The 22500-nt window shown below is 35.2% G+C and overlaps 1 protein-coding gene across 1 annotated transcript in view; it reads right to left on the bottom strand.

The window, feature by feature from the left end:
* srrm4 (serine/arginine repetitive matrix 4) overlaps window positions 1-22500 on the bottom strand; it is a 137791-nt gene that overhangs the window by 36314 nt on the left and 78977 nt on the right. Inside the window, exons 2-3 of the mRNA XM_056456860.1 lie at window positions 16906-17040; window positions 1211-1300 (exon numbers count right to left, since the gene is read on the bottom strand). Coding sequence (XP_056312835.1) covers window positions 1211-1300; window positions 16906-17040 — 225 coding nt within the window. The remainder of the gene's footprint in view (window positions 1-1210; window positions 1301-16905; window positions 17041-22500) is intronic.

Genomic DNA, 22500 nt, shown 5'->3' with positions numbered 1-22500 from the left:
GGCAACTTAAACTTAAATATGCAAGTTTTGAGAGACTCCATTAAATAATTAAATTGAGGCAACGAGTTTACTCAATTAATTTAGTTCAGTCAACTTATTAGGGTTTTCAGTGCAGATTTTGGTGAAAACCCAAACAATACAAACATCATAATAATAAATGTGTAATAACAATGGAACGACACAAGAAGAAAGCACTGAACCACTGAAACATATTTAACATCATATTTTATATAAAAGATTTTTTTGGTGATGGCAGCTTAAAGACGCCTCTTATATCGAGTCACATGAATTTCTCAGGTGTGATTTTTTCACAGACTACAACAGTTTTGTATTAAAAAAACAAAAGTTGGATCCAAGATGGCCAACTTAAAAATGGCCACCACGGTCACCACCCATCTTGAAAAGTTTGCCCCATCACATATACTAATGTGCCACAAACAGAACGTTAATATCACCAACCATTCCCATATTATTAAGGTGTATCAATATAAATGGCCCACCCAGTAGATGTTGGACTGAAGCAGCTAATATTTATTTACACGTTGCTGAATAACTGCTGAAAGATTTCAGCTGCTGTCTGTGCCTTCACTGCATTTCTACACCTCACTTTCTTCATGTGTTCAGATCTTTTTACCTGCGTGATATTATATTATTATTCATAACTTAATTAGTAAACTAATTAGATTTGTTTTCTTCGCATATATGGATTTATTTGGTATCTGCTGACAATTTCAACTCAACAGCACATTCAGAAAAAAGTTTTCTGAGAAAAATGGTGACGTGTTCAATACTTACTTTCCCCGCTGTATACATTATCTTTGAAGACATGTGGTTAGAGCAGGCTTTTAAATGCATTGAATTTATTAAATGTATTTCCTATAATCCACGAGCATAGAAAACCCAATATGACAGTATGAAAAATTTAAAGTGTAAACGTAATAAGCTGAGAACAGCTAGTCTGCTCAATGGCTCTTTTCATAATATTTGTCATGCACTTGGATTCTTTATGACAGTAACACAGTGTTTATTGCTCTTTAATACACTTGTGAAAATTAAAAGCTGGTGCTGGATATTGACTGCAGGCACGCCATTAAATTACCATTAAACCTTTCCGTATATCTAATCTGTGTTCCATTTCCATGTTTATGTTGAGCGTTCAGAGTGAAAAGATCAATGTGGTTATAAGTGGTCATTTGTTTGGTTGGCTGACCTGTGTCTCCTCCTCTTCCTCTGTGATTTCTTCTTCTTTTTCTTCGTTTTAGGCACCGGCCGAGGGGAAAGATCGGCATCAAAAGAGACACTGGAAAAGAAAAAACACATTTTTCAAAACCTCTTCCTATTCATTTCATTTTATAGGTCATAAAATGAGAATCAGTCCATATTAGATTGATCGGTTAATCAATGTACTGTAAGCAAAGGTCAAAGTTACATACTAATTAAACTCTAACATTAAATAGCAGTTTTTCTGAAGTGATAAATACAGACAGATGTACATGAATTCATTTTTATCATTCTGGAATGGGTTGAAGTATGTTGACAAATGTGCAATCTGCAACCCACTGAGGGATTATTGAATAAAATCCTTGGTTTACGAACGGAATCTGAAAACTACACTCAAAAATTACTTTCAATGCTAGTTCAAACTGCTTATTCAAAATGAGTTAAAACAACACAACCCTTTGTGTGTTTTTGAGACAACGTAATTCTTTTAAGTTCAATCCATTTACATTTGTAAAAACTATAAGGTTAACTTAATCAGTTTGTGTTGGAACAACATAAAGGAATTGTGTGGAACCCAGCATTTTTTACAGTGTACACTCAAAAAATTATGTTTACTGTTTGTTTAAACGACTTATTTGAAATGAGCTGAAATAACATAATTCACAACATTTAGGTGATTGTATGGAATTTTTTTTAGGATAACGTAATTGTTTTATGTTCAATCCACTTACATTTGTAAAAACTCATAAGCTAACTTATATCTTTCATGTTGTCCTAACACTAGGGATTGTAATGATTCACCGCGAGCCTATCTATTAAAATATGTGACCATTAAAATCGGTAAAAATGTTGAATGAATCGCGATACATGTTTTGAACAGAGGGGGTGCTGTGTTTACAGGCGCAAATTCACTTTACCTGCGAAAAGACGTTTACTTACACTAACAGAACAATGAATATGATGATGCACATAAACCATCAGCACTTTTTCATCAGTGAAAAAGTACATCAACGTTTTCATAGTGAAAGTGTGAAGATGTTTTTCAGACTGAAAGAGAAAGTTGTTCTGTTACAGAACCAGCCATCTCAGTCCCCAACGAAAGAGTTTTTTCATCAGCAGGGGACATTGTAAATGTGCAAAGACCTCAGATTACACCAGCAAACGCATATATGCGGATATTTCTTTTTAAAAATGTCAAATCCCAGCACAGTCACAATTTTAGTTTGTTTATATTAATGAGTCTTCTTTAGTTTGTATTCTTCTTTTTTTGTTTGTTTTTAAAACAGCGATTTAATTATGGCAGAAAATTTATTATTTAACAAAAAAAAATAAATGTGCAGCATTTATAAAAAAATTAAAGGGCTCTTGTTCACCATAAATTTGCCCAAAAATTGTGACTAAATCGTGAATTGTGAGATTGGTATCGTGAATCGTATCAAATCATTAATCAGGTAAATCGTAACATCCCTACCTAACACAAATCGATTGTGTTGAACTCCAACGCAATCTCATGGCAATTCGTAACTTTTTGATTTAGTGGCTAATTCATACGAATTCATACGATCTAATTCATACAATTTAGTACGATTTGCTCATCTCCCAATGACGGTTGGGTATAGGGGTGGGGTTAGGTGCCACGCCTCCTTTTTAAAATCGTACAATTTCGTACGACTGAACTCGTACGAATTCGTACGAATTAGCCACTAAACTGGCAAAACGTAAAATACATAAGTTTTCTCGTGAGATCAGGCTGGGAACTCTGCATTTTTACAGTGTATTACATATCACTTTTAAAAGCGATGTGCAGTGAATGGTGCTAAAACTGCATTCAGTTTTAACCTAAACAGATGAACCTGAATCTTGAAGCTTATTACTTTGCAGTTTTTGTGATGTGCACTGTAGAAAGCATTATACTGTAGCATTTGAAAATAATATGCTGCTACCTACACTAAATCTTCAAGAAAGAACACATTCGCTTAAGTAACAATTTAGCATGCTTAACATGAAGGGCCTATTTTAGGTGATTGTATGTATTTTTTAAGTCAAATGCTTCAAAGTCAGAAAAAAAAAAACAAGCAGGATCTTAAATTTCTTCAGTGAAAACCTCTATGTACAGATAAAAGTAAACATCTATTCTTAATGCACAAGGGCTTCATCTATGTCAGCATGTGTTGATTTCATCTTATGTAATGCTGTGTTCACACCAGACGTGGAAGAAGCATCAAGCGCGAGTGATTTACATGTTAAGTCATTGCAAAGATGCGAATAGACATCATGTGGCACGATACGCACGAATGAGTCAGCGCAAGTTGAGCGTTTTGCGCGATTGACATAATTGACGCAATTTACGCACTTAACGCGCGTTTCGCACGATTGGCTCGAATTCGAAAATCTGAACTTTAGTGGACATCTGCACTGCATTAACTAATCAGGAGCTTTCTCTTGTAGGGGCGTACTTATGACGTAGTGCCTGTTGTTGGTGTCCCGAAAGGGGAAATCCTCCAGCCGACACCGACAACAGTTCATCAAACTGGGCTCAGCTCAGTTGGCTGCACTGCTGAAAGCTTCCATCATCCAGGTTAAGTTTCTGGAGCAGTTACATGAAGTCAGACACGGCTCCCAACGAATCGATGCTGTTTTTCAGCCTTCATAAAGCACATAAACACAGTTGTTCTCTCAATAAAATCCATGTTAGCCATAAAGCAATAAAGCTAGAGTCACCGAGCAGTCAGAAGCCCTGCCCATGATGTGAATCCGCGTCAATTGTGAGGTGAATTTGACGCGCGAATGTAGCGGATTTGCTGCGTAAATGAAGTGAGTAAACTGAAAATGTTCACATGTCTATTTACACACGTATAGCGTGATTTATCCACGTGCTGCATCTGGTGTGAGAACAGCATAAGGATTATTTGGTTTTATTTGAAAATCAGTAACATGTTGGATGAACTCCCATGCCAATCTCAGGTTTCAACAGCTCTGAAAAGTAATTAACTGCATACACTCAAAAAAATTACTTTTGCAGCTTGTCCAAGCTACTTACATAAAGTTAGTTGAAACAACACAATTCCTAAGGTTTATTTGGGAACAACTGAATTGTTTCATGCTCAATCTACTTAAATCTTAATTGATTTGGGTTGGGCTAACATAAAGAAATTGTGGGGAACCCAGCATTTTTTACAGTGTAGATTCATAAACGATATTTTTGCTGCTTGTTCAAACTACAGCACTTATTTAAATCAAATTGAAACAACACAATTCTCAAGGTGTTTTGGGGACAACTTAATTGTTTTATGTTCAATCCACTTAAATCTTAATTCATTTGCGTTGGGACAACATAAACAAATTGTGAGGAACCCAGCATTTCTAACAGTGAAGATTAAAAATTATGTTGTTGCTGCTTGTTCAAACTACAGTACTTTTTTAAAATGAGTTGTATAAACTCAATTCTCAAGGTTTTTGGGGGACAGATTAATTGTTTTGTGTTCAATCAACTTGTAAAAGCAATTAAGCTAACTAAATCTATTTGCCTTGGAAGATTTTTTTCAGTGTAGTCTACATAATTCAATGTTAATACATATATATATATATATATATATATATATATATATATATATATATATATATATATATATATATGTATGTATGTATATATCTCAAAAACAATTCCTCTGCAAGGTGACTGTTACATTTTTTTGTGTGTGTGCCTCAATATCAGTGTTTCTAACTGTCAAATATCAGACAACTTGACATTTGGTAATGCATTTGCAGCCTGTGTGTTTCTCTTAGCAAGTCATGAAGTACTTTTCTTATTTACATTTTTCCATCAAGCACACTATAGCATGGAAACAAAGAGTGTACTCTTGAAAAACGTACACCTAGTATCATTTGAAAGTACCAGATCAAGTTATCATTTGCTCAGTTTGGTCTTCAAGTTATGTAGGGCTTTATGTTATTAGAGAGAACAATGCATTTCTTGGATGTCTAGACTAGAGCAAAATTACTGTGACATTTCAACGTCAGAGTCTGATAGTCTCTCTGTTATATAAACAGATTTCAATGAAAACACTTTTCATAATTTATACTATAAAAGGCACAAACATGCTAAATGAGACACACCTACTGTATATATTAGCACCTAAGTAGTGTACTAAAACACAAAATAAGTACATACTCTATGGAGCTTAATAACTAGATCAAATTCATTTACAAATCATCCAGTGAATTTCATCTATTGGCACATTTCTTCAATCACTCTCAGATCCAAAGCAACTAAAGATGGGTTACCACGTATAAAATTGTAATAATGTGAGTCAGATCGTATGAACATGATCCCCCACTTCTCACTAAAATCTCAGTTATCATAATTCGTGAAGAATGCACCAACCGCAGATGCTTTGTCAAGTTAGACACTTTCCTTTATTGCTTATTAGTTTATTACAATAATTACTTATTTATAATTACACATAATTAATAATTATGCAATAATTAGATTTGCCATCATTCTTCACCACATGTAGCCACTCTTTTGAGCACACCTAGCGGTCCATCTCTAAACAAATGTTTAGATTATTATTGAAGGTGCTCTCCAACAGCAAAGTTCCTGGCAGAGTAGCGAGTGAAAAAATGTGCATGCAGAAAGTGGACAAGAGGAATCAAAATGGAAATTATTTAACAAGTATCGGATTCTTAGTATCTAATTCTCGCCCAGTTTTATTACAAGTTGTGTTTTTTTATTTTTGTGGCTGTATATATATATATATATATATATATATATATATATATATATATATATATATATATATATACACATAAACAAAGGAATAATCGTCATTATTAATCATGATAAGCAAATTTATTTATTTATTTTTATTTATTTATGACTTTTATAGCAAATTACAGTAAAAAAAGATGACAAAACAAAAATATATTCCTAATTAAAAGTATAAATAATATCAACTTAAGCACACACAATGAGAAAATAAATAAATAAAAAAAATAAAAATAAAAAAAACACATACCAACAAACAGAAATGTAAATAATAAGAATGTGGCTTAACAAAAACTACAATTGTATAATCTGAAGCACAATACACTCTACTTTGCACTTAGGAAAGAAAGAAAATCAATTTGCTGGAACAAGGACTTGGTCTGTAGTTGACAATAAAACATGTTCTTGGATATATTTCCTAAATGGGTCCCAAATTTTCTTAAACTGGTTAGATGAACCTCTAGACAGTCTAATTTTTTCCAACTTTACAAAGAAGAGGACATCACGGATCCACTGTGTTGGGGTTGGAGGTTTCTGATCCTTCCACCTAAGCAATATTAGTCGTTTGGCCAGGAGCACAATAAAAGCTATGCAATCAGATTGTATTTTTGTAAGGTTATACGACGTAGGCAAAATTCCAAAAACGGCAATCATAATCGTGATAAGCATTTTAAGCAAAATAATCGTGATTATCTTTTTTTTTTTTGTTATCGTGCAGCCCTACTGTGTATAGACACACCAGGTTTAGGAGTGAGCGTTGTCTTTGTATTTTTCTGTTTAGTTAAGATTAGAGTAGGTAAGTTAGGGCATGTAAACGCTGAAGACTTGCATTCAATTATTTTGTTTTCAGTTAGGTAAAAGGGTTATACTGAGTTAGCTGATTTTTTCTGGTTTTGATATTTTCTTTTCATTCAGCACCACTTTTGTCCTCTTACCATGCGAAAATATACGATATAATAAAGTGATGGACAAACTAGCAGACTGACCACATTGTAAAACATCTGTTGCTTTGGTCATTCTCAATTCCCTCAGCCAAAGCCTGTCATCAAAGTGATTTGGCATTATAACCTCCCAGAACTATCTTGAGCAGCTGTGCTCCCAAACAGAGGTCTAAAGCCTCCAAAACCCACCACGTGTTCATTGTGTTACAGATTCATCTTTTCAAGCACGAGAAAAAGGCCTACAGTGGCTTCTCCTACCACAACAAATTCCTTTTTCTTTATGATAATTGCCGCCGGTTTATCAGGAAGTACGATTTTGCTCTCTTTGACTCACTAGATGATGAACAAATGTTTTATGTGATATCAAAGTTTTGCGCATACGTTTAATTCACATCTTTGGATGGAAATATAGATATTAACATACAAAGCATGAACAACAACAACAATAAAATCTATGGAAGTCAATATCTACTTTCTTCAATCATTTTTCAGTAAACCTTCCGTTTCAACAGAAGACAGAAACTTAAACAGGTTTGGAACAAGTGAAGTGTGCGTAAATGATGGCAGAAATGTCACTTTTTGAATCAACTAATTATTTAATTGTCAAAAAGACACTTGGAAAAATAAAATGGAGTTTAAATGGAGGCAGAGAGACACCAATAAAGAGAGAGGAAGCCAGACGCTTAAAGAGGTAGATGACAGTCAGCTTTTAAAATCAATTTACCTCTAGTAGCAACGCTTCTGCAACAACAAAGCAGAAGATCAGAGAGAATGGATGGCGTGTCCAGAGTGAGCGCGACACGTGTGCTGTTTCAAAAACGTCTTTTAAAGGCAGGAGTGCAACACGGATTTGAAGCTTAACAGAGAGCTACCCCACTGCATCTAATACTGAGTCTCTTGAAATTCCTCAGGCCGCCAATTCAAGTGCAATCATCAACTGGAGTTGACACGCAGACAATAGACATTTCTATCACGCGTTTTCGATGTTTACTAAAGCACGGGGCGCGACTGTTATTATTCTGACACACCACTCTCATTCCATCAGCAAGACAGAGAAGATTCAATCAAAAAGTGGGAGTGAAACCACCAATATTCTTGATTCAAACTGAAGGCAAGAGGCGAGCCGAATGAGTTAAAGACATTTTCCGAGCTAATTGCAAAGGTTACATTTCCGACCCCCTGAACGAAGAGGATTCATCGAATATAAAGAAACGAGCAAACACTATTCTTGCCGCCACATCAAGTAGTGTCCTTCCATCACTTTTAATCCTTTGAACTCTCCAAAAAATCCATTAGACGCTTCAAAATCCCCAATCTGTACCATTCAAACACTGATAAGGCTCGTGGAATGGAACAGCTGACCTCTATAATATTTTCAAAGGCAGATTTCCTGATACTCACCCTATTTATATCAAAGATACTCATTTTAGCTTGCTATATTACAATTAAAGTGACCGAATAAGAAGAATTATCGCAATGTAAGAGGGTTAAATACTGAATATTTAGGGATATGTGTACATGTGTACCATACGCATATACAACAAAACATCACAGGCTGTCAAAATGACACGCATCTGACAGGCAGCAATGAAAATACACCGCGTAGGAGAAGATATACGGAATATCCATGACAAATACACATGACTGGTATAGGTTAAAGGCATGGTGGAAGCAGCAATGAGATTTCCTTCTTGCTACAGCAGGATAATAATATTTCATAGACACAGGGGAGTGCTGTCCGTGACAGTCGATGTATTACAGACTGTTGTAGCTTTGGCTTTGCCCAGCCAGTCAGTGATTCAATATGAGCGCTGAGAGAAAACCGTTTAGATGGATCAAAATCCAGACGGTGAGCCAGGCGGGCTGTGTGGATGTGCTCGTGGGCCTGGAAGGGTGGAAAAGGCTGTTTGGTCTGATATAGGAAGGCAGTTCATCCAGCCATTGCTGCATTAGCAAGTCTGAAACGCATTAGAAGCTGATTAGTAGCTAAGCAAGTGCCATTTCTGCTTAATTAGGAACCTTTGTCTCAGATTACACCCTCGACACAAAGGCACACGCACACATAAACAGAGCAGTTTACAGTTAATTTTAGTCCTGCTGCCTCTTTTGTAAGGAGGTTGAGTACATGAGATTTGGTTGGTACGATTTAAAAAAAAGAAACAGTCATGTCCAATTATGACAAGCAAACTCACAATTAGGGATGTTAAACTTTTTATTTACATTTACTGTACTTTTGTTTACAGTTGAAGGCTAAATTATTGGCCCTACTGTTCTTTTAAATCATTCAAAATTTTGGCAAGGCAAGTTTCTTTATATAGCAAATTTTATACACAGTGGCAAATTAAAGTGCTTTAAATAAACAGGAATAAAAGAGACACGTGTATAAGATAAAAAACAAATAATAAAAATGATTTAAAACAGATTTGAATGTGTTAAACAGGTTATAAAAGATCGAAAAAGAAAAGAAAGACATAATAATGCGATCTGTCGGACGTAGCACAGTGCTCATTCAGTAAAGGCACAGCTAAACAGATGTGTTTTCAGTCTTGATTTGAACGTGCCTAATGTTAGAGCACATCCAGTGGCAGAGGGTGCAGTAGCTGAAGGCCAATTCACCCTGCTTTGACTGAACTCTTGGAATTTCTAGTTTATATGACCCTAAAGATCTGAGTGATCTGTTAGGTTTGTATTCAGTGAGCATATCTGTAATGTATTGAGGTCCTAGGCCATTTAGTGATTTATAGACCAGTAATAATGCTTTAAAATCTATTCTGAATGTAACTGGGAGCCAGTGTAAAGACCTGAGGACAGGTGTGATGTTCTGTGATTGTAAATAGTTAAAGTTCACTGTATTTCCGATCATATTTCTTTATATTGTTTAGGAGATACATTATAATATATCTCCTGGAGAAAGTCTTGTTTCTCTTAGTTTTGCTGGAATGAAAGCAGATCTTATTTTATTTGTATTTTTTTAAATAATTAAAGGTCAATATTATTAGCCCCTTTAATAGACATCTTTGATTGAGTGGCTATAGAATAACCCACTATTTGTTAGGATTGTTAGTCTGCATTATTTAGGGCAACAGGAGCCGGGAACACTTCCCAAAAGACATTATAATTTGAACGGCATCTGCGCTTATGTTAGTCTTTTTTATTATTCCCGAGGTTTCCATAATTCTGGACCAGGCCATATCCTGAGCAGCTGCTATGGTGGTCATGGAGGAGTTGGAGAGCATGAGACTGATTCCTGTAAGACCGCAGTGACAGACGAGTCATCGCATTGATCTTGAAGGGCCAGTCTGTACACCAGCCGGTGACCACTACCACCTGCAGCTTCTCCATGATTGACGTCCAGCGTTCTCCAGCCTCCGCCACTTAGACTGTGGCTCTGCACAAGAAGTTTGGCAAGAGGATAAATGGTTGTGCCCAACTGAGCCTGGTTTCTTTCAAGGTTCTTTTCCTTCACTTTCGTCTATTGGTGTTTGTTCCTCGACACTGTCGCCATTGGCTTGCATGGTTCGGGACTTGTGGAGCTGCGCATTGATGGATTTGCTCATCAGTGTTTGAACTTTCAGCAGTGAAATTTAAACCACACTGAACTGAACTAAATTGAACTCCAACTCTGAAAACTGGACTGACATTTTTAATCTACTTTAATCTTCTATGTTAAGCTGCTTTGACACAATGTACATTTTAAAAGTGGTATAGAAATAAAGATGAATGACTTGAACTATTATCCAATCACTTGCTATATTCCACTGACTACTGTTCAATTAACTAAAGTTAAACTTTAAGTTGAATACTCATATCTTGCAAAATAACTACTAAAATATAATGTTATGTCATCATGGCAAGGACAAAAGAAATGAGTTAATAAGTTGGCGCCAATAGCCTAGTGGTTAAGTGTGTCGACATATAGCACCATGGTGCTGACGGCGACCTGAGTTCAATTCCCAGCTCAAGGTCCTATGCCAACCCTTCCCCTTTCTCTGCTCCCAATGCTTTCCTGTCTGTCTTCCACTATCCTATCCTAATAAAAGGTGAAAACCCCCTGAAAAATCATTTAAAAATTTAAATTAATTAGTTAATAAAAATATTATGTTTAAAAACCAAACAAATCCAAGATATTCTGCATAATATAAAAAAAAAACCAGTAATAGACATCCATAGTGTTCAACAGATTAAAAAAAGTCTAAACTATTTGGATCAAAATGACTTTTTGCGGTTTGTTCAAACTACTTATTTACAATTAGTTGAAACAACACAATTATTAAGTTGTTTTTGGGACAGCCTAATTGTTTTATGTTGAATCCACTTAAATTTGTAAGTTAAGTTAACTTGATGGATTTGTGCTGGCACAACTTGAAGGAATTGTGAGGAACCCAGCATTTTCTACAGTGTGAAGGATGAGTTAATTACGGCCAATTTTTCACTCAATAGATTCTGGAAATCTATTTTAAATGTACTTTTTTAAATGCATCAAAAGAACAGAGAGTTGCAAATCTACAGTAATTTAAGAATAAAAATAAAATAGACACTTACTTAATGAGCAAACAGATTGCCTGAATTGACAGATAAAACAACACCCAAATCTATAAAAGAAAGATTCTCAGTGTGAATGTGACACGCTGACAATCCCCCCCCCCCCCCACACACACAAAATACAGTTAAAGATGATCTTAACTGAAGTAGCATTAGCATACAATTCTATATATAAGGTGCTAATATTGTTCATTATTTTGCACTGAGAGAATATGTTATTGTGACAACTCTACACTCTCAAATACGACGTGTTAATTAACAACACATTTTATGTTATGGCTATTTTAACACATCTAGTGTATTTTTTTAAATTGATTGTGTATAAAAAGAAAGAGAGAAACAGTAGAAAAAAACAACAACAGAAGGTGCATCCCTAATCACATACTTATGCACAATACCATGCCATTTTGTAGTTTAAATAGTGTAAAAGTAGTGCATTCACACTGAATTTAAAAAGAATAAGTGCACTTTAAATACCCAATGATGCACTTATTTAACCGTTACAAAGAAGTATGAAATGTTGGACACTTCTCGCACTCAACAGCCGCTGCTTTACTCAGGTAGAGGAAAGGGGTGGAGCTAACGAGCGCTTACGTTAGATTACTTTATTTATTAATTTTGGATTGTGAAAGAAAAATTCTCCTGCGAGAGTGATTATACCGCCTCCCGATGGTGAATGCAGTTATATTCAAGGCAGGTACTATTTGTTAATTTGGGTCATTTATTTCACTAATTTGGCAACCGTCAACCATCATCTGGAAAACAGTTTGAATTTCCACTTTGTAAAAAAAGCATTATTGTTCCATTTAGGACGACACTACATACATATAATATGCTGTTGAATGTGTAAGTGCATAAGTCAACCTAGGCTCATTTTGAAATTGTACTGCTATATACATTTTTGAAGACCACCAAATATGTCCCAGGAGGTACTTTTTTTTGCAGTTTTTGTTTTTGCAAATCCATCAGAGGCTGCTGTGTACGCTTATTCAGATTTCAAATTTCTCTTGCGAGTGCCATTCGAGCCTGCTATACTCTCATGTAAATCCACCAGAGGTCACTGTTGACTGACTGAATGACTGACTGACAGACTGATCGACTGACCCGCCTTCTCCTTCCCTTAACCCAATCGATTGTGTTTTTATAAGCACCGACTGACCTGCCCACCCCCTTCCCTGAAACCAACCGACAATTTTAAAAAGCAATCCAGGAAAAAAAAACCCTTTACCTGACTTTTACCACATTTTACCACATTCTCGCCCTGTTATTTACTTGTTTATTTTATTTTTTGGATTCTATTTTCATCTTTCTGGGACCGTTCCTCACCGGACTCAAACCCCGTCAATGTGGTGAACTCCTCTCTCAGTCTAGAGTCCATCGACGTACATTGCGAGCTATTAAACAAACTGGTAACAGCGAGAAAGCAGTCCATAAGTCTGTCAGCTGGTAAGCGCGAAAAGGAACGGCATCATACCAACTCGTAGCGGTCATTTTAAAGACGAAATGCAGTCATATGTACTTCTGGCTACATAATTCGCAATCTCCAAAAACGTATATAGGGCTACATTTTCAGAATGAGCCAATGTTGGCATAAGTACATAGTGCATAAGTGCATTGTGTATAGTGTGCCATTTGGGATACATTCTATCCCAACAGAATGTGTTAACTACAATCCTGCCTTAGCGTCACTTTAAAACATGTGATTTAAGAGTGCAGTTTCAATCAGGACTAGTGAAATCATACTAGTTCTCAAGTAGCGTACCATAAAATGTTCAGTTATGCTTTTATTTATCCTATGGGTTTGCTATCAAGCTTTAAAGTCGTTCCGTCAGTTTGAGTTGACCTTGAAGGCGCACAGGTAACAACAGAGCCCTAATGGCCGCCATCACTTCAGCTGTCAGTAGGAGCAGAGCGGAGACCGTCGTCTTGTAAGACCGAACACTGACACACTCAGGAGAATAGACAAGGTTAGAGAGTTAAAAGGCTGTCAGCGTTGATAACTGACATTTCACTGAGGGCTTCAGCACTGTTTACATTATGCGCTCTTCTGCTTTCAAAAAAAAAGAGAAATACATGCAACGTGTTTCCTAAAATCAAAATAGAGAGGCCTAAGCTTGCTGCAAAAGTTGTAAAAGGACAAGTGTGTGAGGGCCAGATCACAGCATAAGCTTTTGATTACTCAATGCCAAACCTGAAAGATTAATAAATAAAGTGTCAGGACTAATAAAGATTTGAAACAGAAGGGTATTCCCAAAATAACAAAAGCCCTATATTTAAAGGGACAGTTCACCCAAAAATTAAAATGTACTTAGAAAAGTATTTTTGAGGATTTTTATTCATTTATTTTATACTGATCAAAAAAAAAAAGATATTTTGAAGAAGGTTAAAAACTGGCAGCTATTGGCAATGTTTACATGCACCAATCTTCAATCAATCTGATTGAATTGAATCCGATCAACTGCAAAACATTGAAATCCAATTCAAATATCTCTTTATATGTGTTTTATATACACATTATTAAAATTTTTGCACTTAAGAAAAAATTGGTTCAACTAAGATCAAAGTTTATTGTTCTTTATATTTTTAAAGCAGGATATAATGTCTGAATATAGAATTGTCATGATCACCAGCGACCCAGGCTTGCAAATTGCTGGTAAACATTCACTTTTACCTGGACTACAATCCTGTCACCATCTGTACTACAACTCCTGTAATGCACCTCGCACACAACTGTTCCAGTTCTCCTATGACTACACACAGACAGCTGAGAGCTGCTCAAGGACTGATTACTTTGTTACAAATATTGCCGAGTCTTGTTGGTTTACCCCCTGTAACATTACTAAGCGTTTTCCTTGTTTAGGCTCTCTGTGTTTGACCTTTGCCTTTTTCTCTTGTTTACTTTGTCTGCCGCCTGTCTCGACCATATCCTGTGACCTGACTACACCTCCTGATCTCCCTGTATGTCCCCATTTGTTCCTGTGTTTGACCATTGCATGTCTTACAACTCTGAGCTGCACTTGGATCCTCTCTCTGTTGTCATCCGACTCCTTGTGGTTACAAAATTATTTGTTTTAATTAGTAATTATTATTAATAATAATTCTAATCATTTCAAATTTTTTACCTCTACTGTATTTTATTTTAACTGTATTATTTATAGAGCTAATTTTGTCACGATCACCAGTGATCTAGCCTGTGTAGATTGCTGGAAAACTACACATATGCCATTTAAATGAACTACAACTCCCATCATGCACCCCAGACACATTAGTACCTGATTCCCCCTGATCAGATGGACCAAATAAACCAACCCAGGCTCATTCTGAAAAATGTACCACTACATACATTTCTGGAGAGTGCCAAATACGTCGTAGGAGCTACGTTTTTTTGCAGTTTTTGTTTTTGCAAATACACCAGAGGCCGCTCTGTATGCTTTTTCAGATCTTAAATTTCTCTCACGAGTGCCATTCTCACCTGCTTTTCTAGCATGATGGACTGACTGACCGAACGACTAACCCACCCTCCTTCCTTCCCTAAACCCAACCAATAGTGTTTTCAAAAGCACCGATTGACCCAAACACCCACTTCCCTAAACCCAACCGACAGTTTTAAAAAGCAATCCAGAAAAAGAAAAGCCCTCACCTGATTTTTACTATGTTTTCAAATTTTACCACATTCTCACCCTGCTTTCTGGAATCATTTTTCGAACGGAATCGAACCCCGTCATCACAGTCAACTCCTTTATGCGTCTCAAGTTCAGCGACGTACAAGGCAAGCTAACGGGACAAACTGGTAACAGTGAGAAATCCCTCCATACGGAAGTAAGTGATCAGCTGGTAAGAGCGAAAAGGAACGGCGTCATACTGTCCCGTAGCATTCGTCTTAAAAATGAAATGCAGCCACACGTAGCTGTGGCTACATAATTTACAATGTCCAGAAATGTATATACATTTTCAGAATGAGCCTATGTTGATATAAACAGAGCACACACACTCACAGACTTTGCTGAGTCTTGTTTCTTTTTAAAGCATTACGTTAACCATGTCTTGTTTTCCCGTGGTTTTGACCTTTGCCTGCTTTTGAGTACGATCTCAGATTTTCTGTATGCTTCTGTTTGCCCCTGTTTTAACCGTTGCCTGTCTGACTAATCTGTTTATCAAACTGCACATGGTTCCTCACCTCTGTTGTCCCAGACCATTACGTGACAAATGTAAACTTATATTTAGGTTACAGTGCATTTCTAAAATAAAGTGCTTAATTGAGCAGCCTAATGAAATTATACAGCCAGCATTTATTATATGCTTTATTATACATTTATAAAAACATGCACAGGTTAATGCATGTTGACATCGCACTTCATATAAACCAGCAAGATTTATGATTATGCTTGAGAAAGTAGTCAGATTCAATCATTTCATCATCAGTCGTTTTTTTGCAGTTGGATCATAATCGAATGATCAATCTGATCTGATAAATTAATTAATTAACTCAATCAGATTGATTAAAGAATTTACACATAAATTGATTACAAATGGATTATGTGGGTGCATGTAAACAGTCGATAAAATACTATGGAAGTCAATGGCTAGAATATCTTCTATTGTGTTCAACAGAGGAAAGAAAGTTTAAATGCCACTTGATTGCGCTCGAAATTGATTGTTTGAGATGTTTTATTTGAATAAGAAAGCATGTCAAAACAACTGAATTAGGATTCTTGTGATGAAAGATTTTGGAGCTTCAGTTTGATCGGACTTAATCATTCTTTGATCGTGCATTGTTTAACTGCAGTTGTGTGCTCGCTTGTCAAATCCCAGCTGAAAAAAAAAGCATCTGCTGTTCTGAGCTTGAACTCACCTAGAGATTAGCATGTTTATGATAACACTCGAGCTGTTTTACATACTGATGCGCTGCGTTATCATGCGCACTTTGAAGCTATCACTGGAATTATGCAGCTGAGTATCCAATGCTGAATCAATTTTTTTCGCCAGGTGGAGTTTGGGTTTCGGCGTATGCCAAGTAAGAGTGAGACTCCATAAAAGACAGCCGTGTTAAAAATTCCAGCAACACCTGAATGTTTACACTGTGGCAAGGAGATAAGAGTGTTTGTGCCTTGCCTCGCTTTAAAGTTAGGAGTTTCTAATTCATGCTTACAGACTGAGGGTGAAGCTTAGAAGTGGATTCGCTGCTTGGTATTTTCACGTGTTTGATCTTCTCTAGGGTCAGAGTAAAATTCGCATTTGAAAAGATTTATCTGGTTCTGTGGTTGAATTGTACATTTTCAACAGCACTTGCCTGTTTCCAAACACTTCAAAAGATAGAAAACAGCTATTTTATCTTTAGAGACAACAAATGGTTTGTTTTCTATAGCTGCACATGCGTAGATTATATTGAAGTGTTCATATTGTGTATGAGGAAGAGTTTTAGAAGAGGCAGACCTGCGAGCTCGCCGGTGACTGTGGCGTTTACGTCCTCTTCGCTTTATATGTCCATTTTTCTCGTGAGTTTTCGTGACCAAATCCTTCACTTTCACTTTCTCCTCGTCATCTTTGAGGCAGACTGGAGTCTCCAATCTGGAAGAACAAACAAAAAAACTCCTTAGCGTCAAAGTTTCTAATATTGTTTTACACACATGTATCAAAGAATTTGTATTAACATGCATGTATCTAAGATGAAAAGCAGCCCAGGCTCATTGGAAACATGTGCCTCGTCCTACAGTTTTGCGAAACGTAAAATACATTACTTCGTGTACATTTCATCCCATGTTTCTGATGACGAATCCACTAGATGGCACTGTTTACATTTTTGCAAATCTAAAATATGTTACTTAGGCAGTGTTTCTTAACCACGTTTCTGGAGGACCACCAGCTCATCGCATTTCCCTTGTCTCCTTAACCAAACACACCTGAATCAGAACTTCAGATTATTAGCAGAGACTGAAAGACCTGTAATGGCTGTGATAGACAAAGAAGACATTCAAAACATGCAGTGTTGGTGGTAGGCATGGGCCGGTAAAAGATTCTGACGGTATGATAACCTTGAATAAAAATATCATGGTTTCACAGTATCATGGTATTGTGATAACTGCTCTAAATAAGTGTCCTTTTAAATGTCTAGGTTAAAAACAACACATTTTTCCTCTATAAAAACAAAATATTTTATTTTTTTAAATATTTAAAATGTTTTGGAGCAGTAAACATGTCAGGCTAAATAATGAAAATGAATCACTGACTTCTGCTGTCTTCATTAGTTACAAAAACACTGATTTCTTTACAATTTAAAATAGCATCTTTGGATATCTTTTCCAATGGAGATACTGTTGTCCTAAAAAACTAAACAAAAAACAAAAAAGTTAATAAAAAAATCTTACACATACCTTAGGAATGGTATTACAGAAAATTTTGGTGGTTTTAAACCTTGACTTTTCCAAACCGTGGTATACCTTGAAAAGGGTTATCATCTCATGGCTAGTTGGGTGGTCCTCCAGTTACATGGTTGAGAAACACTGACTTAAAGTAACGTTTTGTTGTATGTACAAGAAATTAGTCCCTCGTGTACAAATCCACGAGAAGGCAGGGCTTGTCATATAGATCTCCAAGACCAGCGAACCTCTGACCTAAACCCTTTCCAAAACTGTGTTTTCAAAAGCAAACCTAAAAGAGGAAAAGTGTACTGCGACCACAATGTTTTACTTGATTTGCATTGCTTTCTTTGTAGAATGGAGATTTATCAGACTCAATATTTGAAAGATATAAGATAAAATACAATGTTTGAAAAGGGTTTTACAAAAATGAGGGTTAAAAAAAAATCATAAATGTAAATATTGAGAAAATCTTGAAGACTTAAAGACACCTTAACAGTTGACGAATTAAATTCTTAGCATATATTTAAAGAAGGAAATTTATAAAAGGTCTTCGTGGAACATGTTTATTACTTAATATCTAATGATTTTTGACAGAAAAGAAAAATCTATAATTTTGAGCCATACACTGTATTTTTAGGTACTGCCAAAAATATACCCGTGCAACATAAGACGTGCTCCAGAGAGATTCTTTCGACATCTTCAGGGTACATCAACACTGGATTCATCAAAATACATTAATAAAACGTCTAAAAATGTTTTTGACCATACTATCTTTTTTTCAGGAGTTTTCCAAAAGTTGCTTATTCACTCTGAAACATCTAAAGAGGTTAAGTCTCTGCACTGTGTAAGAGTCAAACATAAGATGCTTCAACCTGCCGATGACACAAGAGTATACAGTTGCGAAAGAAAGTCAAAATATAGACTGGGAAACATGCCAAAACAAATATGATGCAACATCAGTGTGCTTCAGAAAGCACCATCCTACTGATAATGCAGTTTACCTGCACAGTAAGAATGAAGCAAAAAATAAAACAAAACAAATCTCAATGCTATCAGGCTTAAGGGAATAGTTCACCCAAAATGAAAAATTCCCCATCATTTATTCTCCTTAATCCATCCTTGTTTTATAAGACTTTTTTCAGTCAGACAAACACAGTCAGAGTAGTTTTAAATGGGACCTATTGTGCAAATCCCTTATATAAGTGGTTTAAACGCAGTTGTGTGGCAACAGTGTGTGAATATAACCAGCCTCTAATGGCAAAAATTTATTAATAACGTTTTTTATAATCACACTTCATAAAAACAGTCAAAACAGAAACACTTTGACTGACATTCTTCCTTTGTACATGGAGGGGAAAGCCCCGCCCATTAGTGACAATCTCTCCCTAATTAGAATAGACAGCCCTGAGCGAGAAGCAGTTGTCCGCCACTAAAGTTTGTGTATCTGTTGAAGATAATGTCAGTGACTAAGAAGCATTACAAATGTGGAGTTTTAGAATGCACAACTGAACACTGGAGTCTCCATAAACTATGGAGCCAGATCAGTCTAAAAAAGAATACATTTAGGAAAATAAAATTCAAACATGCACAGCACAATTCACATTCACAAAATCCAATTTGTAAATTCAACACAATTGATAAATACAACACACAATTGTGAATTCACTAGTAAAAAACGTTAATGTTTCTGAATTATCATAAATAAATCGCCAAATCAGTTGATTTGTGTACATTATGAATTGTGTTTTGAAATGGATTTGTATATTTTTGAATGGTCTTTTGAATTTACCAATTGGATGTTATTTATGAATCGTGTTTTGAATTTACATATAGGATTTGTGTATTTTTGAATTGTCTTTTAAATTACAAATTGGATTTGTGTATTTTGAATCGTCTTTTGAATTCACGAATTGAATTTGTTTATATTTGAATTCTCTTTTAATTTACAAATTGGATGTGTATTTTTGAATCGTCTTTAAATTTACGAATTTAATTTGTGTATTTCTGAATCGTCTTTGAATCTATGATTTGAATTTGTGTATTTTTGAATCGCCTTTTGAATTTACGAATTGGATTTGTGTATTTCTGAATCGTCTTTTGAATTTAAGAATAGGATTTGTGTATTTTTGAATTGTCTTTGAATTTACAAACTGGATTTGTGTATTTTTGAATCATCTTTAAATTTTTGAATTAGATTGTGTATTTTTGAATCATCTTTTGAATTTACGATTTGGATAGTTTATGTTTGAATCGTCTTTTCAATTTTCAAATTAGATTTTTGTATTTTGAATCGTCTTTTGAATTTACATATTGCATTTGTGTATTTTTGAATCATCTTTTAAATTAACACATTAGATGTGTTAAGCATAGGATTTGGTATTTTTGAATTGTCTTTGAATTTACAAACTGGATTTGTGGTATTTTTTAATCGTCTTTGAATTTACGAATTGGATTTGTTTATAATTAAATAGTCTTTTCAATTTACGAATTAGATGTGTGTAATTTTGAATCGTCTTTTGAATTTACGAATGGATTTGTGTATTTTTTAATCGTCTTTTAAATTAACAAATTGGATTTGTGTATTTTTTAATCGTCTTTTGAATTCACGAATTGGATTTGTTTATATTGAATTCTCTTTTAATTTACGAATTGGAATGTGTATTTTGAATCGTCTTTTAAATTTACGAATTGGATTGTTTATAATTAAATTGTCTTCTCAATTTACGAATTAGACGTGTGTAATTTTGAATCATCTTTTGAAATTTCGAATTGGATATGTGTATTATTTTAATCGTCTTTTAAATTGACGAATTAGATTGTGTATTTTTTTAATCGTCTTTTAAATTTACGAATTGGTTTTGTGTATTTTTTAATCCAGTTTGAATTTACGAATTAGATGTGCATTTCTGAATCGTCTTTTGAATCCATGAATTGGATTGACGTATCTCTGAATCGTCTTTAAATTTGTGAAAAAGTAATATACAAAGAGAATTAGGGTGAGGCAAACTATATGGTACTTTTCATTTTTGGTAAATTATTCCCTTAAGCACAGACACACAACTGCATCACATGACTAATAACGTATCTAATTCTCAAAAGGCTTTGTTTTCACAGTCCACATAACTTAAGGCATAACTTCAGGCTATCGTTTTGCAAATTTATAACAGCTCTACGTGCAGGTGAAACTGAAAACTGGAATTTCATCAATTTCTTTTTCTTCCCGTGCATCCCTGTGGGCATACGGGCAGTTATATCATGAATCCTAAACAATAACAGCTTGATAATGAAACTGAAATGCATTGTTCTGAAGGCACGAGAAATCTCCATTATTGTGTTATTCAGTTTGCAAGTGCACTCATGTCTGAGGAAGGGGGCCGGGGTTGATTCTCTGCTGAGAAACATTGAGCATTTTCATGTTTCTCTCCTAGACCTTCATAAATGCAGAGGTCATCTGCTCAGCATTCAAATGAGGTGTCAACAGAGAGGCCTTTATTTACACGCCTCAGTTGAACTGACATTTCTGAAATTATTTGTGCGTATCTCAAGGTTGTAAGGCGCATGGTTTGGAAACTCAAGTCTCTTTTGTGCTCGCTTTTCTGTCGGTTTAAAGAAGAAAAGGTGTAATATGTGCATCCTTCATGATCTGATGTTAAAATAGAAGAATATGGAAATTTTCACACTCTGATATATCTTTCATGCTGTCGATGATTGTATTTGAACAGGCTGAAAATGTTATAATAAGCTGATGTGGAAACTGAGTCATTTGGTTTGTGTTAGCTGTACAGTGTACTGTATTACTTATTAAAATTACATAATTAATTTACATAATTAAATCACCCAAATATGAACATTCTGATCACCTCCTTATCCTCCACTTGTTCCAAACCTGTTCAAGACCTAAGTGACAAGACTTTGTCTAAGCAAAGTCAGACCTAACTGTCCTAATTAAACAACTAAAAATAAAGGCATGATCATATTTTTTATTTTTTATTTTGGTAAATAAGTGTAATCTAGAGGCCTTTGTCTTTCATATAAGCCACTTCTAATACCAAATGATCAACTAGAAGTCCAAGATATTATTTTTTGTTTCTAAAACTTAGATAGGCGACAAGACTTTTGTCAGGTAAAGTAAAATATATATATTATTATTGGGTTTTCGCACTGAAAAATAACATAAAAACTCACAACAAATCTAATCATTTTATAGAAATGTCAACAAAAACAAAACAAAACATTCATTTCCTTTGGCTTAGTCTCTATTTCAGAGGTCGCCACACAAAACAAAACAAACACAACACAAAAGAAAAGAAAAACAAAACAAAAAAACATTCATTTCCTTTGCTTAGTCTCTATTTCAGAGGTCGCCACACAAAACAAAACAAAAACACAAAAGAAAAGAAAAAACAAAACAAAAAACATTCATTTTCCTTTGGCGTATAGTCTATTTCAGAGGTCGCCACAGCTGGATAACCGCACAAAAGACAAACAACCAGAAAAGAAAAGAAAGAAAAGAAAAAGAAAAAGAAAAAAAAAAAAAGAAAAGAAAAAGAAAAGAAAAGATAAATTTTCTCGGCTTGTCGCTATTTCAGAGAGTTGCCACAGCAGAATAATCGCACAAAGACAGAGACAGACGAGTCTTCGCTGAGGCCAGCTTCCAGTCTCCGCCACT

This window comes from Danio aesculapii, chromosome 5 (genome assembly GCF_903798145.1).
Source record: "Danio aesculapii chromosome 5, fDanAes4.1, whole genome shotgun sequence".
In the NCBI taxonomy this organism is placed as follows: Eukaryota; Metazoa; Chordata; class Actinopteri; order Cypriniformes; family Danionidae; genus Danio; species Danio aesculapii.
Note: the sequence above shows the minus strand (reverse complement) of the source record. Positions and strands in the feature narration are given on the sequence as shown.